The sequence below is a fragment of the Accipiter gentilis genome, chromosome 32, assembly GCF_929443795.1.
Source record: "Accipiter gentilis chromosome 32, bAccGen1.1, whole genome shotgun sequence".
In the NCBI taxonomy this organism is placed as follows: Eukaryota; Metazoa; Chordata; class Aves; order Accipitriformes; family Accipitridae; genus Astur; species Astur gentilis.
This window is the reverse complement of record NC_064911.1, coordinates 14,738,693-14,758,228: the sequence shown is the minus strand read 5'-3', so window position 1 is coordinate 14,758,228 and position 19,536 is coordinate 14,738,693. Positions and strand designations below refer to the sequence as shown.

The 19,536-nt window shown below is 36.4% G+C and overlaps 1 protein-coding gene across 10 annotated transcripts in view; it reads right to left on the bottom strand.

Annotated features, from left to right (window-relative positions):
• The window catches only part of DMD (dystrophin), a 1,191,992-nt gene that overhangs the window by 748,879 nt on the left and 423,577 nt on the right, over positions 1-19,536 (bottom strand). For 9 of the 10 annotated variants that reach the window (XM_049835324.1, XM_049835302.1, XM_049835304.1 and 6 more), the window contains 2 exons: positions 10,582-10,705; positions 3,352-3,439 (listed from right to left, as the gene is read on the bottom strand). In XM_049835324.1, coding sequence (XP_049691281.1) covers positions 3,352-3,439; positions 10,582-10,705 — 212 coding nt within the window. Of the gene's footprint in view, positions 1-3,351; positions 3,440-9,041; positions 9,075-10,581; positions 10,706-19,536 lie in introns of all 10 variants that reach the window. The other variant, XM_049835325.1, reaches the window with a different exon arrangement.

Genomic DNA, 19,536 nt, shown 5'->3' with positions numbered 1-19,536 from the left:
GAGGACTGTATTTCAGATGAAAACCGAGATTAATCAGATCCTCTTTTCTTCTTTTCACTCACATGTCCCTCTTAACATAAGATTTGAATATGGGCAAATACCCCAAATTATTCAATTTTCTTTAATTCTTTCCTTTATTATCTAAACTTTGAGTCTAAATGTGATTCCACAAAGAAATGTTTTTGCTCTTCATGTAACTGAAGTGGACAGTACAAGACTGGAGTGTCCAGAGCCATGGTTGGTAAAAGATTGCAGAGGTGCACCTCCATTAGGCAACACAATATCCTACTGAAAGGAAGACCCATCTGAAAATCTCCAGAGGATGAATTTTTAAAACTTTCTTAATTCACAGTCTGCTTTGGTAACTCAAAGTTGTCTATCAGATGTTGGAATGCCATTTCCAGAAAGATGTAGGAAAACGGCCATTACTTGCACTTGAAATCATTTGGGCAAATTTGTCAAAATTTTGTCTTATTTTGAAAAAAACCTAGTCTTCCATCTTATTGAAAATGACAAATTAGTAACTATTTGAAGTAGTTGATGCAATGAGGGCATAATTCTAGTGTTTTTATTTGCTCATTAAATTGGTGAAAATCAAGAATTTGAAACTTACTTCCATGATAAGTACTGATTTCTTCATTATCTTTAGCAACCACCAGGTTTCATTCACGATGTTAATACCAATCCCCTTACTCTGCTTCTCTCATGGCAGCAAGACATACCAAAAGTTGACAAGCGGGAGAAGAAACAATATAAAACCCATTCTCCGGTAAAACAATATTATTTTAGGAATAATGGTTCATAATCCTTTCATGTTTCATATTCTAAAAGCTTCATATATAATCAGTGAATAAATATACTGTACCCAGATGAAACAGATCATTATCTGAAGTGCATGCATTAATTTTATTACCTTGTGTACTGCGCATAACAAATTGTGTCTGAATATTTTTAATTGTGCAGCACCTTACATGCAAGTACTTTGGAATTGCCACTTAATATGAAGTATATCTTATTAAGTGCATTTATCATTTGCTATAGTTCTATGATAGAATAATGTAGCATTATCTGTGTTTTTATAGCTTTTGACTCATAAGCGTATGTGAAATAGTAACTCACAAGATGATATATGTATTCCACAGAACAGTGGCACTTGACAATTATGTGTTTTATCACAACAAACTCATTTGTATTCACTTTAATGCTGCCTATCAAAATTCTCTGAGTATTCATTCTGATGCCCTATTTATTTTATTCTAAATTACTATAATAGTCAAGTGTCCTCTCAAACTGCTGAACTGCTTCACTCGTACATCAACAGATTTGTTATTCTATTTTAGAGCAGAATTTAGAAAAGAAAATCAGAAAAGAATTTTTTCCTAGAAACACTGGCAAACAGAAGATGTAAGTTTTCATTGACTGTAATCATCAGACTTCTTTAAAAGCGCGGGCAAGGAGAGGCAGAGCACGGCCCACATAGAAGATGGGTGGCTGGGTAAGGAATCATTCACCAAAAGCATCAATGATTTCCGTGATGGGAAAAGTCCTTCAAAGGGCAACGTGCAGACACGCTGCTTACAAACACCAGAATAGCTACGCTGTGCGAGATGGCAGCTCTTTCTAGTGCAAAATACTTTTGCTGACATTGGCTGAAAGCATTTACCTAAGGCAAGAATAGCGCCCTGTATAAATACATTTCCTCAGGCTGTTTTCCTCTGTGCTAAGAGCAAATAAATGAAACCCTAAACAAACCAATCCAATTCTCTCCAGAATCTGAATCCTGTTTTTTTTTTTATTTATTCCCCCTCCTATCACAGTAAAAATAAAAGAAAGAAAATAGATATAAATGATACGACAATGAAATTCACCACCATTCTGAACTGTCTCCTGTAATCCACCAGAGATCTTAATCTTTTTATGCTCTTCATCTGTTACATTCAGAATCTTGTTTACGAGCAAAGAGGAAGCACATTTCATACGTAAGTAAAGCCAAGAATTTAGTGATAGCATAACTGGAATCTTAAAAGTCTAATCATTGTTAGTCCAGACCTAATCGATACACAATAAGTAAAAAATAACAATGCAGTTAAACTTGTCATCACTTGACTTCACAACTGATCTATGCCTTAAATCTGTTTGCCTTGTGTAGTCTTTTAACTACAGATTACCCTGCAAATGCATGACAATCATCAACCAGTTCTCCCAGGCACAAAAACATGTCCCAAAAAATTGACAGATTTTTTTATATGGTCAGCCGTGGAAAACTGCCCAAATGATTTCAAAGAGAGTGCAAGTGTTACCAGGCTCCCTTCAGTCCATTCACTGAACCTGGGAAGGGAACCCTTGCAACAGTTGTTACAGTAATGGTAATTAAACACACCCCACACATTAAATATGGCCACTTTTAAATATTACACTTTCATACTTAAGCAAGATAATCTTAGGATTCCATCAAATTCGTTTTGCTTGGCCAGTCAGTACCCCAAACTCAAAGCATTTCATTTTTAGGAATTAAATACTTGGTTCTTCATTACAACAATTTACTATAAAATTTATGTTCTGAAGCTCAGTGCATTCAACATCTATGTTTCTAGTAATCATATCAGTATGACAGATGTTGGCCCGAGTTTAATGTTTTATTGCAAAGTTAGACATTTTTTAATATCAAGGACAATGGCATGACTTACAACGTCACTTCCATCTCCCTTTCTTTGTTTTTTCTTTTTCCCTTAAAAATATCTAAAAGTTCAGAAGAATGACATAACAGAATAATTCTTTTTGAAAAATCAATAATAAAAATAAAAAACTTACAACTAATTTTCTAAGAGTCGTATAAGCTTTGACATTTATTATCTTTGAAAAGCTGAATGCCAAAAACCTCTTCCAAAACCCAATATAATGTTATATTTTCTATAATACAGAAGATTACATCAATATGTATATTACAAAACATACATTGTGTAAGTCCGAAAGCACTTTTTTCAGACCGTTCAGAGTAATGCCTTCAGAGCTTACTAACTCAGATGAGTTAATGTACCTTCAAAAGTCAGCATACTCAGAAAATAAGATTACAACTTAAGTCTCTGCACAGAACAGATTGTTAATATACAGTTCATTACTGCAAGCACGTTTTACACACATTACTTTTCATGGTACTAAAGTGGTAAGATATTTTTTCTCTTTTCTAATTAACAGATATAACATTCAGAAATAATAAAAGAAATATAAGGCAATATTACTTTACTGTTCCATTTAGACAGTATTTGCTAATATAATTCTCGTGATAAATATGAACCTGTGCGTTTATCAAATCCCTAAGAAGATTATCTAAATCAACTCCCATGTAATTACCATTCACCATCTGTTCCACCAGGGCCTCAGCTGATCTGCTGGCATCTTGCAGTTTCCTGTACTTCTCAGGCTTTTCTCGCTGGATGGCCTGCAGCATGACAGGAAAGGTGAGTATTTCAACAGAGGGATTTTGAAGAAGAAAATAATTAATCTCAGGGATGTCTTCTGATTTCTCGAGACCATTTAACCTGTCGTATTGCCCTGCCAGCCTCCCGATTTGCAACGAAAGCAGCAAGTACCACGTACCATCAGGAAGGGAGTCAGTCATAAAGTCAAACACATAAACCAAGAGTCTGAACACAGCAGAGTTGACAGATGATGCACCTCAGTAGTTTACAGACAAATAAAAGACATACAAATTAAGAGCTATTCAAAGCCCAATATTTCAGAATAAATATATTTGTTCAACAGAAATTCCTTGTGGAGGAATAAATTTGCTCATTTCTCATGATAACAGCAAGAATTGAGCATGCTAACCAAATCACGGGGTTTCATAGCATACGACAGTATTGAACTCATATACCATTTTGTTGCTTACTTTACTCGTCTGTTTGAAAAAAACCCAAACCTGTAAAACGCATATTGAAGTAGATATCTAACATATAGATGAACATATATAGCAGACATCCATGCATGAGCTACTAAGTAAGAATGAGAGTTAACTGGAGAATTAACACGGGCTTCTAGTTATGTATTGTATCTAATACTCTCAAACTCACCTTTCTGTACTAAGAAATTTCTCACCCACGTTCAGGCTAGCTGGTCATGGCTGGTAAAGACTACCTGCTAAAGTTTCAGGATATAGTAGGAACCTAAGTTTCTAATTTCATTTTGGGTTGGTAGCAATACAGATGGAAAGTAAAATCATTTTAGATCCGACAGCCCCTCAATGCTGTCTCATAATTAACATCGTGAAGTCACTCCATTGATTTGAAACTAATTTAGTTGTATAATTTAGGTGTAATTTAGAAGCTCTAATTCCAAAGCCCAAAGAAGCAGCATGGGACCACAGTCAGGTTTAGTACCAAAAATAAAACAGACTATATACTTCCCAGAGACCCTGACCAACACAGGCTCCCGTAAATCAGAGTCCTTCACTTTACGGCAGCAGATACACACGTACAAAAGAATATGCCGCCACAAATCCTACATGACGTGTATGGAAAGATAACACACAACCCTGGATATGGCTTTCTCAGTCTGGCTGACCCCGCTAGGCTTCCCGATCACCTTGATTATTTCCACAGCAAAGGTATATTCTGTGTGACTTGACTCTTCGGGGGGAAAAGGTTCCTTACAACTGGAAAGAAACCTCAAGTAGGTGTCTAAGAATGCATTTAGTAGATCAACCTTATACAATTACATTTGAAAATGTTATTTTTCAAATAGATTGCTATGCTTGGGAAGAATTAATATAAAAACCTTTGAATAACTTCTCTTAAAAGAACTTTTAAAGTGTGATGCTTAAAACATCTTCAGTTTAATAAACAGCAGCTCCCTGGAAGACTTTCCTAGGTGAGGAGATGCTCAGAACTTTAAAGAGAGATTTTCAGTTATATTCACACATTTCCACAGCCTACTTATTACTGCCATTCATTTGTGCATGTAGAAATGATTAAACGGCAGGCTTTCTAACAATATGCCAAAGCTTCTATCAATCGCTTTCAATAATACAATTTTGTGTAAATATAAAATATAAAGAAAGGATATTTAGAGAAGAATTAAGGATGGAAGTATTTTAGATTTTATAAACATATCTTTAACAGATACCTAAAGAATCACTGAAAGATTATGAAGTTTAATCCCAATGAGTTGAAGATGACTGTATTAATTATTTATAGTTTTTGGAGGTCAATAAAATCTTCTACCATTCCACTCTGCAATTTAAATATTTTCCAAATTTTAAAAAAATAAAATAGTCTATTAATTCTCTGCAGAGTTCCAAAATTTCTTATAGAATCTTAATTAATACTACTCTGCCTATAATGCCAGGTATAATTAGCATGAGTCTAACTACAGAGAACTCAAAGGAATCATTAAAACACTAAAATATACTGAAAATAATTTTACTCCGTCTGTAATGCCAGATGTGTAATCATCATGAGTGCAACTGTAGCGAGCACAAATGAATCATAAAAAACCCCTACAATATAATAAAAATCAGCTTTTTGAAGTAGAAAAATGATATGACACTGAAGCCTGAGGCAATGAACCCTTCAGTGTCCAGTAATATGCTACGTGTGCAGAAAAATGTGGAGAGATGTCCATCTTTCTCCTGAAAGATTAAAGTTTCCAGGCCCTGATTGAAAACAGAAGCACTATATGTGAAGCCCTTAAATAAACATGAAAATTTGGGATATATCAAACTTTCTGTCAAGTACTTCTCTCCATTAATTTTTATGCAATTGGCTTATATCTTAAAAATGAAGTTCCAACCCTGGTTACAAGAAGACGTATGCTCGCACACAGAAAGCACAACGCTAGCCAAAGGAGAAAAGACCGTCCTCTTGTTCCTCATACAAAGACAAATGACCTGAGCCGGGGAAAAAGGAGGAAATTCACCCTAATTAACTTATAGCACTAATCACATAGTCCTGCCATTACCCTGCACACGCTGCCATTGTTTGCCCAACCTCCAAATTGTGTCTTGATTTTTAAGCCCGGCAGAAGAAAGATTGCCATCGGCATGTGCAAAGTGCCTAGAAATGAAGGGAGTAGGAGTCCTGGAAACACCTCTCCTTTATCCCTTTGGCTCTGTTTTGTTCTCTTTTTCCTTTAGAGAAAGGGGCTATGCTCTCGATTCAGGTTCATTCGTGACATGAGTAGGCTGGGATAAGTTTGAAGAGGTTTGTGAAGTTTTGAAACTCTTACATTCTGTACATTTTAATCAACGCTTCTTTTGATGAAAAGTTAAGGTAGCGGCAAAGTCCCTTCCAAATATTTCCAAACATAAAACTTTCCCTTTTTTAAACTCTTTTATTCTGTAAAAAATATTTCAGAAAAAACACACCAATATGAGAAAAAACGTTACCTTTACAGGTTTTTGTCCAATCAGAGATTAATTGTCTTTTGGACTATTTTGTAACTGGCAATGCAAATGTATAATAGCCTAGTTTTCACAGATTGAGTAACACTAAAAATTCACCTTTAGCTAAATGTCAGCTGAAGGTGAAGAGGCTATTTTCACAATGCTAAGCGTTTTGTTTGACCCTGAGATTTTAGCTGGCAGTTAATGACTTCATAACCTAGAAAACACTGATGGTCTGAGGAATTCGGATGTTATTCATATCAAATCAACATCCTATTCTGAGCGCTCTCTGGAAGGATGCATGGTAGCAGTACTCCCTGACCTCCTGTGACTCTGCCCAATTAACCCCGAGGGCAGGAGATGGCAACATTTTCATCTCTGGCTCTGACAGTGATTCAGCTTTCAAATACCCAGGCCCAACAAAGCATGTCTGAAAAAGGTCACCAAAACAAAATGAACAAACGAGAAGCGGGCTTTTGAGAATGCCAGGAGAACAAATTTAATTGTCTAGGATATTTGACATTTTCCCTTACATCTGTTCCTTGTGTTTACCTTTGATTCTGAATTTCTAGATCCTTCTTCTTGGCTAACCAAAATTCCTTCCAAGGGGTTTTATTCCCAGTTTATTGATGTACAGTCTCAAATCTGACTTCTTATTAAGCAGGATTTTCTATCTAGCAGGTTTTAATTTTTTCCACCTGAATCTTCATCTATTTGAACTTGCAATATTGAAAGCTCATTATAGCTTAAGAAAAACAAAAAAGGCCTGAGTCATTGTTAGGTCTAGTTTTAGTAAAATATATGTACTGACTGGAAAATGTTAACAGGGTGATACAGCGTAACGATGTTTACGGCATTAATGTTTGGATGGCTTTGTTATTTAGGAGTAGTATGGCTGTTCCACAGTGCAACTTCTATACTTATAGCATCCAGTCTCTCTGGCCAGGTAAGGCAAATATATTTCTTTTGTAGCAGAGAAGGGCTATAATTATTTTTGTTTCTCCCCACATATGGGAATGGACTTTCTGTGCATGTCTAATATTTTCAATGTACGTAACACATCTGCCAAAGGCTAATTTCCCGCCAGTATCTGAAGGGCACCTGGCGTAGCAAACAGTCAGTGCATTTCATACAGCCTACTCTCGGCTCTGTCTCCCCCAGACCTCCTCTGAGCTGGGATGGGAGAATGTTTTTGAACTTGATGAATTATCAATGATGGCAAAAGAGCTTTTCCTTGTGGCCATTGCTTCTGAAGTCTGCGTCCCTCCATCATATAGCTGATGCACTTCCACTCTATCATACGGAAGTGACCCCTCATCCAAGAAAAACAATGAGTACGAGCAAGCTGCCACAACAAGAAAAAAAATCATCCAAATAGTAACCTGTCCTCAAAAGAACAGCAGAAAAGAACGCCGTTAGGAAAAAGCCCTAGCTAGGACTCGGCACCTAACGCGGTGGGCAATAAATGGTAGGTCTGACGTCAGCCAAGCACAGGTGTTCTGTGCTACACCAAAATATATATCATCATATAGGGAGAAAACTAAATGATAGCCAGTAAGGGTATGACGGGACTTCTGCATGCATGTGCACATGGTCGCATGCATGCATGTATAAGTACAACCCTGGGGTATGACTAGGTATGTCAGTACAATACAATCTTTTTCAATTATCGCTAACATCTGTTTTCCTTTTTGGCATTTAATCTTTTTTTTTTATATATCTTTGACAACTTTACTAGAGATTATAATATATTAAAACCCACACTATCTTATTTTCCATTGATGTGAGGCTCATTTTGAGGGAATTAGAAACAAAAAGTGTTAACAAGCAACAGTGAAATTGCTCAAATCAATGAACTGGACAGTACTTCCTGCTTTGGCTGTTAGTTTTATGGACGGAGACAGAGAGCAGACTTGGAAAACTCAGGTCAGGACAAGCTTTAAAACCTGACATTTTAAAAAACTCAACTTTTTTCTTTTTTGAAAAGCATGTACAAAGACATCCATTAACTGAAAACCGTTCAACACAGAATCCATGTAGTGCTTGTCAAGTGCTATCTGTCAGAGTTCTAGCAAATATATACATGCAGTCAGAATGTTTTCTCCCTTAAAAAGATCTAGAAACTTCTACATGTAACTTGATGTTCTCAAAATGTTCATTTTAAAAGCAGTAATACTCTATGAAATAAAAACCAGTCTTGGTCTTTAAAAATATTTTCGATGTTAATGAAGGATACACATTCATTTCTCTTATTTCTATTTAGTGTTACTGGTTTGCCTCAGACCCCTCTCGATACAAAGCAGATCCTTTCTGTGCACTACTTTTCAGTAAAGCAGCTGGAAATCAGTTTCTTAAACATCCAGTTATTCAGTTGCCAAGGAGGTCTAAGAAACCCCTGAAACGTCTGAAACACCTCCTGCTATCCGCAGCGTCTTGAATTCCAACTTACAATGCTCATGCACTGGTCAAATTCCACACCTCTCTTCCCTTCCTCCCACTTCGTCCAGTATTATGTATGTTTCCACCAACCTAAACGAGATCTGGACAAATGTGGTAGGTAGTGGCCTCGAGCCCCCGTGTCCTTCCTCAGCACCAACAAAGGCAAGGCAAGAGCTAGTGGGAACTCCAGGTAGGACCAAAGGAAGGTCTGTGGTTCACCTACCTCCACCCCTTTAGTTGCAGCGATCACCACCTCCTCGGAAGCAAAGAAAGGAAAGAAGGAGGAAGGTGAACCATGGGTCCTGGATCCTTTAATTCTTTTATCAGGTCTTAGAAACTGATAATCTCAGGTGGAACATTCATGTTGGTTAGGGAAACCTGGCAGTGCAGGTATCCAGCGTAATATGTAAGTCAAGATGAGCTAATTTGCCATCCTTGAAATTGTTATGTTCCTCAAAATAGGAATATATGAAGGGGAGACAAGAGCATTTTCTTTTTTCTTTTTCTCCTTTGTTTCTTTTTTAATTTTACCTACAATGAAGATTGGAGCACTCAGAAAATTAACTGTATATCTATTTATGTATTAGATGAATCCTTACCTCAGTATGGAAGCTTTTGAACCCATCAAATCTACTCTGTAGATTTGATCCATTTTGCATATACTTTTTTTATATATATATATTTATGTATCTTTCACATAACAGGAAGTGGTGCCATGAACTGAATTTGGGATATTACATTCTAATGGATACTTACTAGCAGTAATATTATGACAACATTAACAATGAAATTAAAGTTATTGCAAGGACACTATGATTTAACATGAAATTTTAAAATGTATATTTACAGTCACAAAATTCAGTGTTCCTCAATTTTATCATAGCTGATTTATGATGGACAAGGGGACAGTGAGAAAAAATGGCAGCAAAACTAACTTCAACACAGTAACTTTGTTCCATCTGTTTGTGTTCTAGGAGTATGTATCACCATATTTTTAAATGAAATTCTATGATATACTATGATACTATAAGAGCTAATTATAAAAAGAACTCCCCTCACTCTTACTCAGAGAAGACAGGCATTTTTGCATCTGTCTACAAAAATTAAATATGGAAGAAAATTTATAATAGTTTAGTTTTCAAGGGCTAAATTCAGAGTATGTGAAACATATACACAAACACAGCCACTCCTTAAGCAGTGCAGAATCACTCATTTTGCCAAAAGTAGAAAATTTTTAGTTCAGGCATGGTACTACAACAGACTTAAAAGAAAAAAAAAAAGAAAAAAAAAGAAAAAAAGAAAAATAGACTGGTGATTTTCAGATATATTTTACAGCGCTGTAAAAAGAATTAGATACAGATTTCCTTTAGCATACACTAAAAGATGACACTTTTCACATCCTTCAATTTATGCATGCATAATGTCAAATTATGCTGTTAATATAGAATGGTGATGCATGTTTAAGAAGTAATATATAGGCTTTGATTCAACTTTACCAAAGACTTTGATGAATCTAGACTACCTTAATTAAATATGAGTATGTAGGAATAAAAAAAGATCTCTGTATTCAGGCAGCCTGAGGAGCAATTTTGGTGCCAAAATCTGCAATTCACAGAAATAGTGAGCACTTCTAAATTTCTCTTGGACATTCGGACCACCGGTGCTTGTCAGTCTACATTTGAACTCATTTAAACTTGGACTTTGAAAGCACTTTGACAAGCTTATACAAACTAACAGACATATATACGAGTACTTTCTCCTACATTGACTCTTTCTCTGAGATCTGAGAGATTGCCTTCTTTTCGATATATTGCAAACTCGGGACTCTGAAGCACTGCTTCGGAGCGGGTCATCCAGCTATGGAGCTCTGTTGTATCCGAGTCAAACCTAAGAGACAGAGAATTGCAATAAGACATTTCATTTCCACAGAGTTTCTGAAAATAGGATTGACAGTAAACACGTTTAACTGGTTGTTTAAACAAGTGACGAAGCCGCAATTTCTCTCAGCAAAAGACAGTTTTAAACCCCCCATATTTCATTAGATAGTTCATGAAACCATTCACTCTAAAATTTGGAAACATAGAAATACTTTCTCATTTTTAAGACCCTGATGTGACAGCTGAACAGATGCAACAATGTTCACAATAAGGATTCTAATTGTACAAGCTGATGTTTTTGGAAGGCATGAAACGAGTAGCTCTCAGTGAAGAGTGTTCCACAAGTCCTGTTGGCTCAGCCTGGCTGACCGAATCCAGCCTTCGTACCTGCACGATTTCTGCCCCAGCTTGTGCTGGCGACATGATGAAGGACATTCAAGCAGGAAATGTAACCATTAGAAAGGAGTCTCTTCCAACTGCCTCACATTTGCTGCATAATGTAATGACTAATCAATCTCAGTAAATTACAATTTTCCTACAGCTAGAACTTTAGAAACTGCAAATTAAGATCCCTAACTCTCTGTATATACTTTTAAACTAGTTTTTACACTACAGTCCTTTTTATCGTTTGGACGGTTTCATCAACTTCTTTAAAACTGACCTTAATTTTTGTTACCTATTCAGAAGGTAGCAGCTCAAAAGGAAGGTTAGCATACGCAGATATTTAAGTTACTGATGTGTACAAAAATCAAACTGTGATTCAGTATCTACTGTAGTTTTTAAAACAAGCGGCTTAAGACAATGTTTTTTCTTAGTTGTGCCACATCGTATTCTTGATTGCATTTCTTTGTTGCACTATATGTTCTAATATTTATATCTAGTCTCTAACTGATTTTCTTTTTGCAACAATACAATGAAAGCAATGGAACAGAAAGACCTAGAAAAAAATAATTAGCTGTATCTTTCAGTTTGCTTTGTAAATGCAGGTTGGATCATTTACATACAACTGAAAATCTACTAAAACCAAGAACTTGAACAACAATTATATCTTTGGAGGAATTAATTCTTTTATAAAACTATAATCCATATATACAAGAGCTAACATACAAGGAGGTAAGGCAAAATCAGGTGCTACAGAAATCTACATATACAGAAACAAAAAGTGAATAAAAGAAAGAGTTCCATGTTTGATCTAATATTTATGCCTCCCTTTTTTTCCTTCTCCACTGTGATCTTTGTGACTCTGTTTAACAACACGGTGTGAAAGACTGAGTAATAAATAATGAAAGCAGAAGAAAGAAGAATCACACACCCACCTTAATCCCAGCCCAATAGTCTATATTCAAGTTATAAACTCCTAGGAATAATTTTGATAAAGCAATTCCTAATAATACTATTTGAACACCCATTAAAGGAGAAAAAATACGATTGTGAAGTAACAGAAGGTGCAGAAATCTTCATTTTATAAAGAATTACAAATTCAGAATTGGAATGCAGAAGAAAATCCCCAGATGTTTCAGGGAATCTCTGTGCTGGTACCAGATTCTAATCCCTGAAAACGAACTGCACTGCCAGTTAAGAGCTTCCTACCTCAGCTTTATATCTGATCCTGCATGACATTGAATCAATTGTAATTCTTGAAATATAATGTTATCCCTCTGTTCTGCATAAAGTAACTGCATATTTAATGACGACAGAACATCAGACATCTGATAACAACGAAGGCGAGTTTACCAGTCCCTCAGTACTACAGTCCCTTGGCTGCAGGTACAATTGTATTAATTACTTCTGGTGTTCGCTGCGTTCTCAAGCTGTGGGTAAGTAGGACCAGTGAGACCAACTTTCTGAAGAATAGCCTGGTATTAGCCTGGTATAGGATGGAAATTCACAGAGCAAAATGTTTACAGTGATCATTTCTTAAACAAAAGGACTTAGCCATCCCCTCTGCAACATCCTCCCTGGAAGAGGAACGGGAGAATTTGGGACAGCTCTGATAGTACAACAAAATAATCAGGAGCACATTCCATGGCCCAGAGATTCATCAGCTGGTGGTAAGTATCAGCCACAGCAGACAGTGTCTTGACAGAGCTGATCTCAGATAACAGATTGCTCTGTCACTTGCAGTTTTTTCTGGAGATAAATATAACTCCACAAACAAAGCCTCCTGCCCAAAAATAGGGCTACAAAGAGGGGGCAGAAAAGGATTAAAAGACATGAAAGTTAATTCTAAGTAGCTTTTTGCAGCACATAAATATCCCTAACATAAAAACATTTTTCAATTACCTTGGAAAAAACCCTATCCTCTCTCTTATGTTAAGCTTGTATAAAAGCAGGAAATACAGGTAGAATGTGGCATTTAATCATTCCGCTATGATGATTGGACATTTCCTCTCTGAGCCCAGCTGCAGTTACAAACTATATTAACTCTAGATTGATATCAAAGGATCAATACGGTCTTTAAATCTCCCAAGTACAACAATACTTTTGACATAAAAAGTAATGCAATATTACCTTTCTGCCCCAGTAAAGTTGAGTGCATGTAGAATTTGTTAAAATAAATCCATGGAAGACACTAAAACCAAATCACTTGAGACAATTACTCTAAATAATTACCTTATTTCAATGTGCACGTTAGCTTGCTCCCCACCTAAAAATTCAATCTGCAGCAGAGGATTTATTCTTTATGCAGCACTCATGGTTTAGTTTTCCAATTAGTCTTTCCTTCTGCTATTCCACAAGAGAGATGCTATCTTTTACTGCTCTCACTGCCCTCTCTCTACAGGCTAGCACATTTCAGCTGAATTAAAACACAGTCTCTTCTTACTCCAGAGCACGTTTGAAAAACCATCTTCACATTTTTAATCCATGCCATTCAAACTTTCATGGAAGTCCCCCAAAAATTGATTTTCTGGATCATGCTAAGCCATATGCCCACTTCAGATTCCCATTCAAAACTCTCTTGCTGAGATCACCCCATGTACTTGTTCAAAAAGGATTCCTTGTTCTAGCTTTCCCTTCCTTTTCTGTATTAAATACATGATAAACCTCACCTTTAAGGTATTTCACAACTTAATTGCATTTTGTTTTTCCTTTTTCTGTGCATGGAATTTCTAACCCAAATATCCAACAGAGTATGATACTCAAATCGTACTACAAGCTTCCTATCAGATCAAATACCTTCTGGAAGCCACTAAGTAACAGGAAGTGTTAATTTGTTTCATTTCACAATAAAAACAAATGCAATTTTTATTAATAATCAAAGGCCTGACTGACCATAAACCTTCCAATTGCACAACGTACCTTATGAAGGCCTATTGTGGTTTTTACAGCCAACATCATCTAGTGAAAGACAATGGTATATTTTAAACTCATAATTTTTGCCTTTTCTTACACATTGCCATAGTAAGACGATGACAGTGAAGTAATGTGCATGCACCGACCTTCCACATATTTATACAAACAACTTGAATGTTGTACAAGTTCACATAGGAACACAAGTCATGGAGTACCCTGCTGTCATGTGGCCGTCACAGTGTGTAATCTTTTCTCTAAACCGAATTAATTTCATCTTCAAACTGCTACTGTGTTACTGCTACCATGACTGGGCAGTGGTTTCAGTACTTCATTCTTTCAACAAATAGAAATTGCCTCACAATTTCCTTTGTTTATTTGTTTTTTTCCTTCCCTCCCCAACCACCACCACACTGGGCATGTCACCACTGTGTATTTTGGGCAGACACAAGACCATTTGCCTACATATTAAGCTGGCCAGGAACGATACAGCTCCGCTCCAAGAACCACATTACTGAATTACTGCATTTCCATGGCTGGACTGAAATGCCCAGCTCACCAGCGGTCTTCCTCAGCTTGTAGCTCTTTAATGCCTCGAACACGTCAAAGAACAACTTTACAGTATATGATGCGCCTTGGCAGAATTATTCTGTGGTGAAATAATTCCCTGCTGTCCGTCTTCCTCCTTTATATTTGGAGCTGATGAGCCATTAGTTGATAAATAGCTTTGTTCTTATCTCCTACTTCAACAGCTTATTTGTTCTAATAAATATTCTTCCCTTCCTATTTTTTTTCATTCAGTCCTCAAATAATTTTATTTCCTTTCTGAATTACATTCTGGACCTCCCTCTACACTTGTGATACTATTCAGTTTAGCCTCATCAACGTTATGACCAGCACGTTTCTGTAACGCACACCAAGGCATTAAAGAAAATACTAGATCAATCCCAAGTGTAAATCTCCTTCAGAAACATCACTAACATCATCTTATTAGCCTCACAATTCTCCTTCTTTAGCCAACTATCCATCTTACCACTGGTAAGATATGGTTATAAACTATACTCTTCCCCAGCCTGAGCAGGAATTCCTGAATTTTAATATGGAATGCTTTGCAGAAATTCTGATAGATCCACCGCATTTCTCCTCTGTAAGCAAGTAATTTATGGCTAAGGCAAATGAAAATCTAGAGGTGGTTGTAGAGTGTGTTCATTAACACCATTTGCCTTCAGCAAACAGCCAGCGGCTAGAGACGCAAAGTAGTTTTAAATCCAGTCACCATGCCTTCCAGCGAGTGCCAGCTGGTACTACTCCTATAATGCAGGAGGTAATTTCAGACACTAAATGTGAGGAAGAATATATATTCTCAGTATCTTTGTCTCTACACCATTTCTCCCTTCACAAACAGGAAAAAGGGTTAAAAACCAATGAGCACTAAGAAGTTATAAGTTGTCCATGTTTACAGACCTCGACGTACCCACACTACTTCTTACACTCTAAATGAAAATGTTTGTAAATTATTCTTCCTCTAAGCAACAGAAAACTGTCCTGTTGTGTCTCAGTGTTACCTTTTCCTTTCCTCTGGCACTGGCTACACAGATACAACACTGAAACCAAGGACCACCAGGAAAACTGAAGACATTGCTTTCCTCTTTTCAGATTTGCTAAGTAACGTTAGACAACAATGCAAGAGCAAAAGCTGCATTTCAATGAGAGGATAAGGGTCAAACAGCCCAATGGAGTTGCTGTAAAAGTGTTAAACTATCAGCATTTAGTTCTAATATAATTCATTGGACAGCAGTGGGATATTTGAAACAATAGCTATGAAAAAATACTTTGAAAAAGTCATTATGATTTTTCCTTTGATACACTTTTCTACAAAAATCCGAACTTTTCTAAGTAATGAAGCATTAGAATCCCAAATATAGTAATTTTCAGAGAAATGACGGATACTCTCTTTTCAAAAAATTGTTAACACTTGTTAAATGAAAAAAACACTAGATGGAGCAACTATCCTATTTTAGCATGCCTTTCTCTTCAAAGGGCATAAAGTCTCTTTCAAATCTGAAGACTAACATTATATCTATAATAAATGTTATGACAAATAGACTTTCCTTGGAAACATTAGGAAGCATGTGCAAAGTTATTTACTAAATGGCAAAGAAAGATATCTTGGGACATTATTCAAGAATATTAATATTTCAAATATGTGTAAATTAAATGTTAAGCAGCTCTAACCTGTTTGCTATTTCAAAACCTACAGTGAACAGAGTTATTTTCAGATTTTTCTATGCTACACAACTGACCTGTTTTTCCCAGAATATGTAAATACCATGAAAATGAAAATGTTACCTTACAACCCTTTCTGCCATTTACAGGGTTGTTTATTTTGTCCTAAGATTTCAGCTGTGTTACATTTATCTCTAGTCCTAATAGATACTTTCCAGACCTTTATTATACAGCTCCAAGTATTTTTTCCTTCTCAGTTTCAAATTAATTCCTTTGGGAAAAGGAGCTTTCCTATGACCAGTAACAGAACTTAGCACATGCTTGAATTATTCTGACATTTTGAAGCATTATATTTGCAGTAGTTGTAGATTTTTTTGCAGGGTGGAGGAGGAAGGAAAAAAAAGTCATCTGTTTCTTATCTCTGCTTTTCACCACTTATGGTAAAAAGTTGCTTTAGGAAGCAAGAAAAATCAACAGCTTCTTTCTCATGCATTTATGCCACAGTGAATTGGGGCGATGGAAATGTGACATTCACTCCTGTGTATGCTATTGGTCTACAAGTCAAATTGCTTCTCCTCAATTTCTTCAGTTTAAGTGGAGATTCTCATACTTCTAATCCTTCCAAAGAACTTGGAAATGTAAAAATAAAAAGCATTGTAGAGAACTTGATGCTTCGATCTTAGCCATCCGTTGTTTCTCCTCAGCTAAGTAGCTGGAGAGCATACTGTAATGCAGTCCACTAACACAATATTCACAGAGTAGCCAAACTACTCTTTCTTCCTCCTTGAAACTAAGCGCCTAGCAATTCACACTGCAATTGCGGTGCATCTTTAAGACATCCTCTAGTCTTTCTAAAACATTGAGATCACAGGAAAGCAAACCTGGAGCACAAATCTTTCCAAACATGTGGCAACGGAGCCTGATGCATTTATTTCAGGCATACTCTTCTACAGCAACAACGCTGACTAATCCTTGAGAACAGATGAAAGAAGCTGATGAAACCTGGAAGCATTGTTCACCACCTCAAAAAAGCCCCAACCCTCATTGTGCCTTTCCCCCCTGGTCCCCAAAATACCAGGCAGGAGCATGCAGTGTGTTGTACCGTGGCTGCAGAAGGTGGCCAGCACAATCTGGTTATGCACCTTCAGAAGCTCCTGGCCAGCATTCAATAATTGCTGTGGTTTTTTAATCAAACAAAAACTAAGCAGTACAGAATTGTCAACTCTTAGTCACTAAGTACTCGGGGAAAATTTTGAACATAAGCACACACACGCAATATAGAACAATGTAGGAAAGGTAGGCTGAGAACCCCCATTCTCTTAGTTTATTTCAAACCCCAAAAGCTATGCAGTACTACTGCTTTGTTTGTCCGTGGGTGTCAGTACACCTAAATATACACAAAACCCCCTGAAAGATCTTGCAGCCAGCAATGGACCCAGAAAATAACTGACTGACGGTTTGGGAATGCAACCATGAGGTTCTCCCAGCAAAAATGCATTGATGAAAAAGGTGTCTAGTCACCAATGCACATAGACATTTTAGCTGAGCACCCAAAATTTAAGATGAGTTTTCTTCTACAATTGTTATCCTTACATTCAGTATAAATTCATTATGCTGGAGAAAGACAACAGCATACTGTCAAATGTATTAGTTTCTAAGACTGCATTTTTATGTTTTAATAAAAGTAGGCACAGAATAACTGTTATTCTAAGTTGAAACTCCTTCCCCCAAGTTTCCTCTCAAAAGGCATTTCTCTGAAGCTATTTATTGACTGGTCCTCCCACTCTGGAACACCCGCCTGGGCTTTCTAGAGAGGAAAGGTACCTAAGTCCTTTTTTGGCTGTTCAGTTAGAAATGCCCCCCCCAATTATCTAAATGGAAAAACGTTGCCTTCAGATTATGTAACTATCATTCATCCTGCTTCACAGCTGTGGACATTTTTAACATCATTTACTTTTGCACATTACCATATTGTAGGTCCACTCACAAGTATTCAGTGAACAGTCATACTGAACTAGTTCTCATGCGATGGTATGATTGCATTATTAAAACAAATCTAGTAACTCCTGCACACAAAGCAATATTCCAGCTAGTTTGACCATAATGAAGTGTATTAAACAATGAACTCCCTTCCTCCTGCTAGAATTCAGCTTGCTTTCCTACCAGATCAAAATAAAAATCTAACCAGCGCAGCAATGAAAAGGACTCTGATTTTAAGCATATATAAGAAATCACGACTTATTCAATTATCTAAAGTTATCCTAGACAAAGCCTGCGAACTGCAGATTGTTCCAAGGTTCATATCTTGACTCTTATCTATAAAGTTAAACAGCGCTTAAATGGTGAATGAGTTATCTTTTAGATAGCATAAAACATAAATCAAAACCCCTTGAAATCTAGTATGCAATGGTAAAAAAACATTAACACTCTGTAAATTTGGTAGCAGATCTGCCAATAATACAGCTGCAAGCAAACATAGTCTCAAATTTGGTAATATATCCCATCTTCTGTACAAGGATCTATTGCATTTATACATAACCTTGCTAGTTGCAATGCTTTAGACAGACAACAGCTGAAACACTTAAAAGAATTTATAATTCTCACTTTGTTTAAAATGAGGTATTTCTGAACATAAATAATTCCTGCCTACCAGTAGTTTCCTCACATGATGACTTAGAAGTCTGTAGTCTGCTGTACCCTGCCAATTTTACTTTCAGTGTTAAGGCAAATCAAAAGAATACGAGCAAGAAGAAAAATATAGACCAACATTACATACTTAGTAGCTGAGAAGGGAACTATTGCTGCAAATTGGTGTCCAATTTTATAATAATGCATAACTATTTCTAGCAACAACTTTCTTGAAGAATTGTAAAGCGAAAGTTTAAAAAAAAATCACTCTACTTAATACAGTTTTAACTAAGATAATGCTTTCCTTTGAAACAGTAGACTCACATTTCACTTCCTGATATTTATGTCAAGCAAGATGATTCCTAAAACATTCAGCTTGGGAAAAAAATAAAGTGGAAAGTTTTAAAAGACTTAATTTTAGAATTAAGTTAAAAATTTCAGGGGAATTTTCATTCTTAATTTTTCAGTTTCCAGATTAAGAATACCAATATTTTCAAGGCAGGGACCATGCCTTACTATAGGTTTACTCTTGCATATAAGACAACAGGGCCTTGATCCCGTTTGAGATCTTTACACATTACTACTGAAATATTAACAAGAGTACTAATGCTTATAATGTCTGTTAAGTAAAAACATTGCCATCCAACAATTCCTTGAACAAATTTGAGAATTGTGAGTCTGCTGATAGTCATTGCT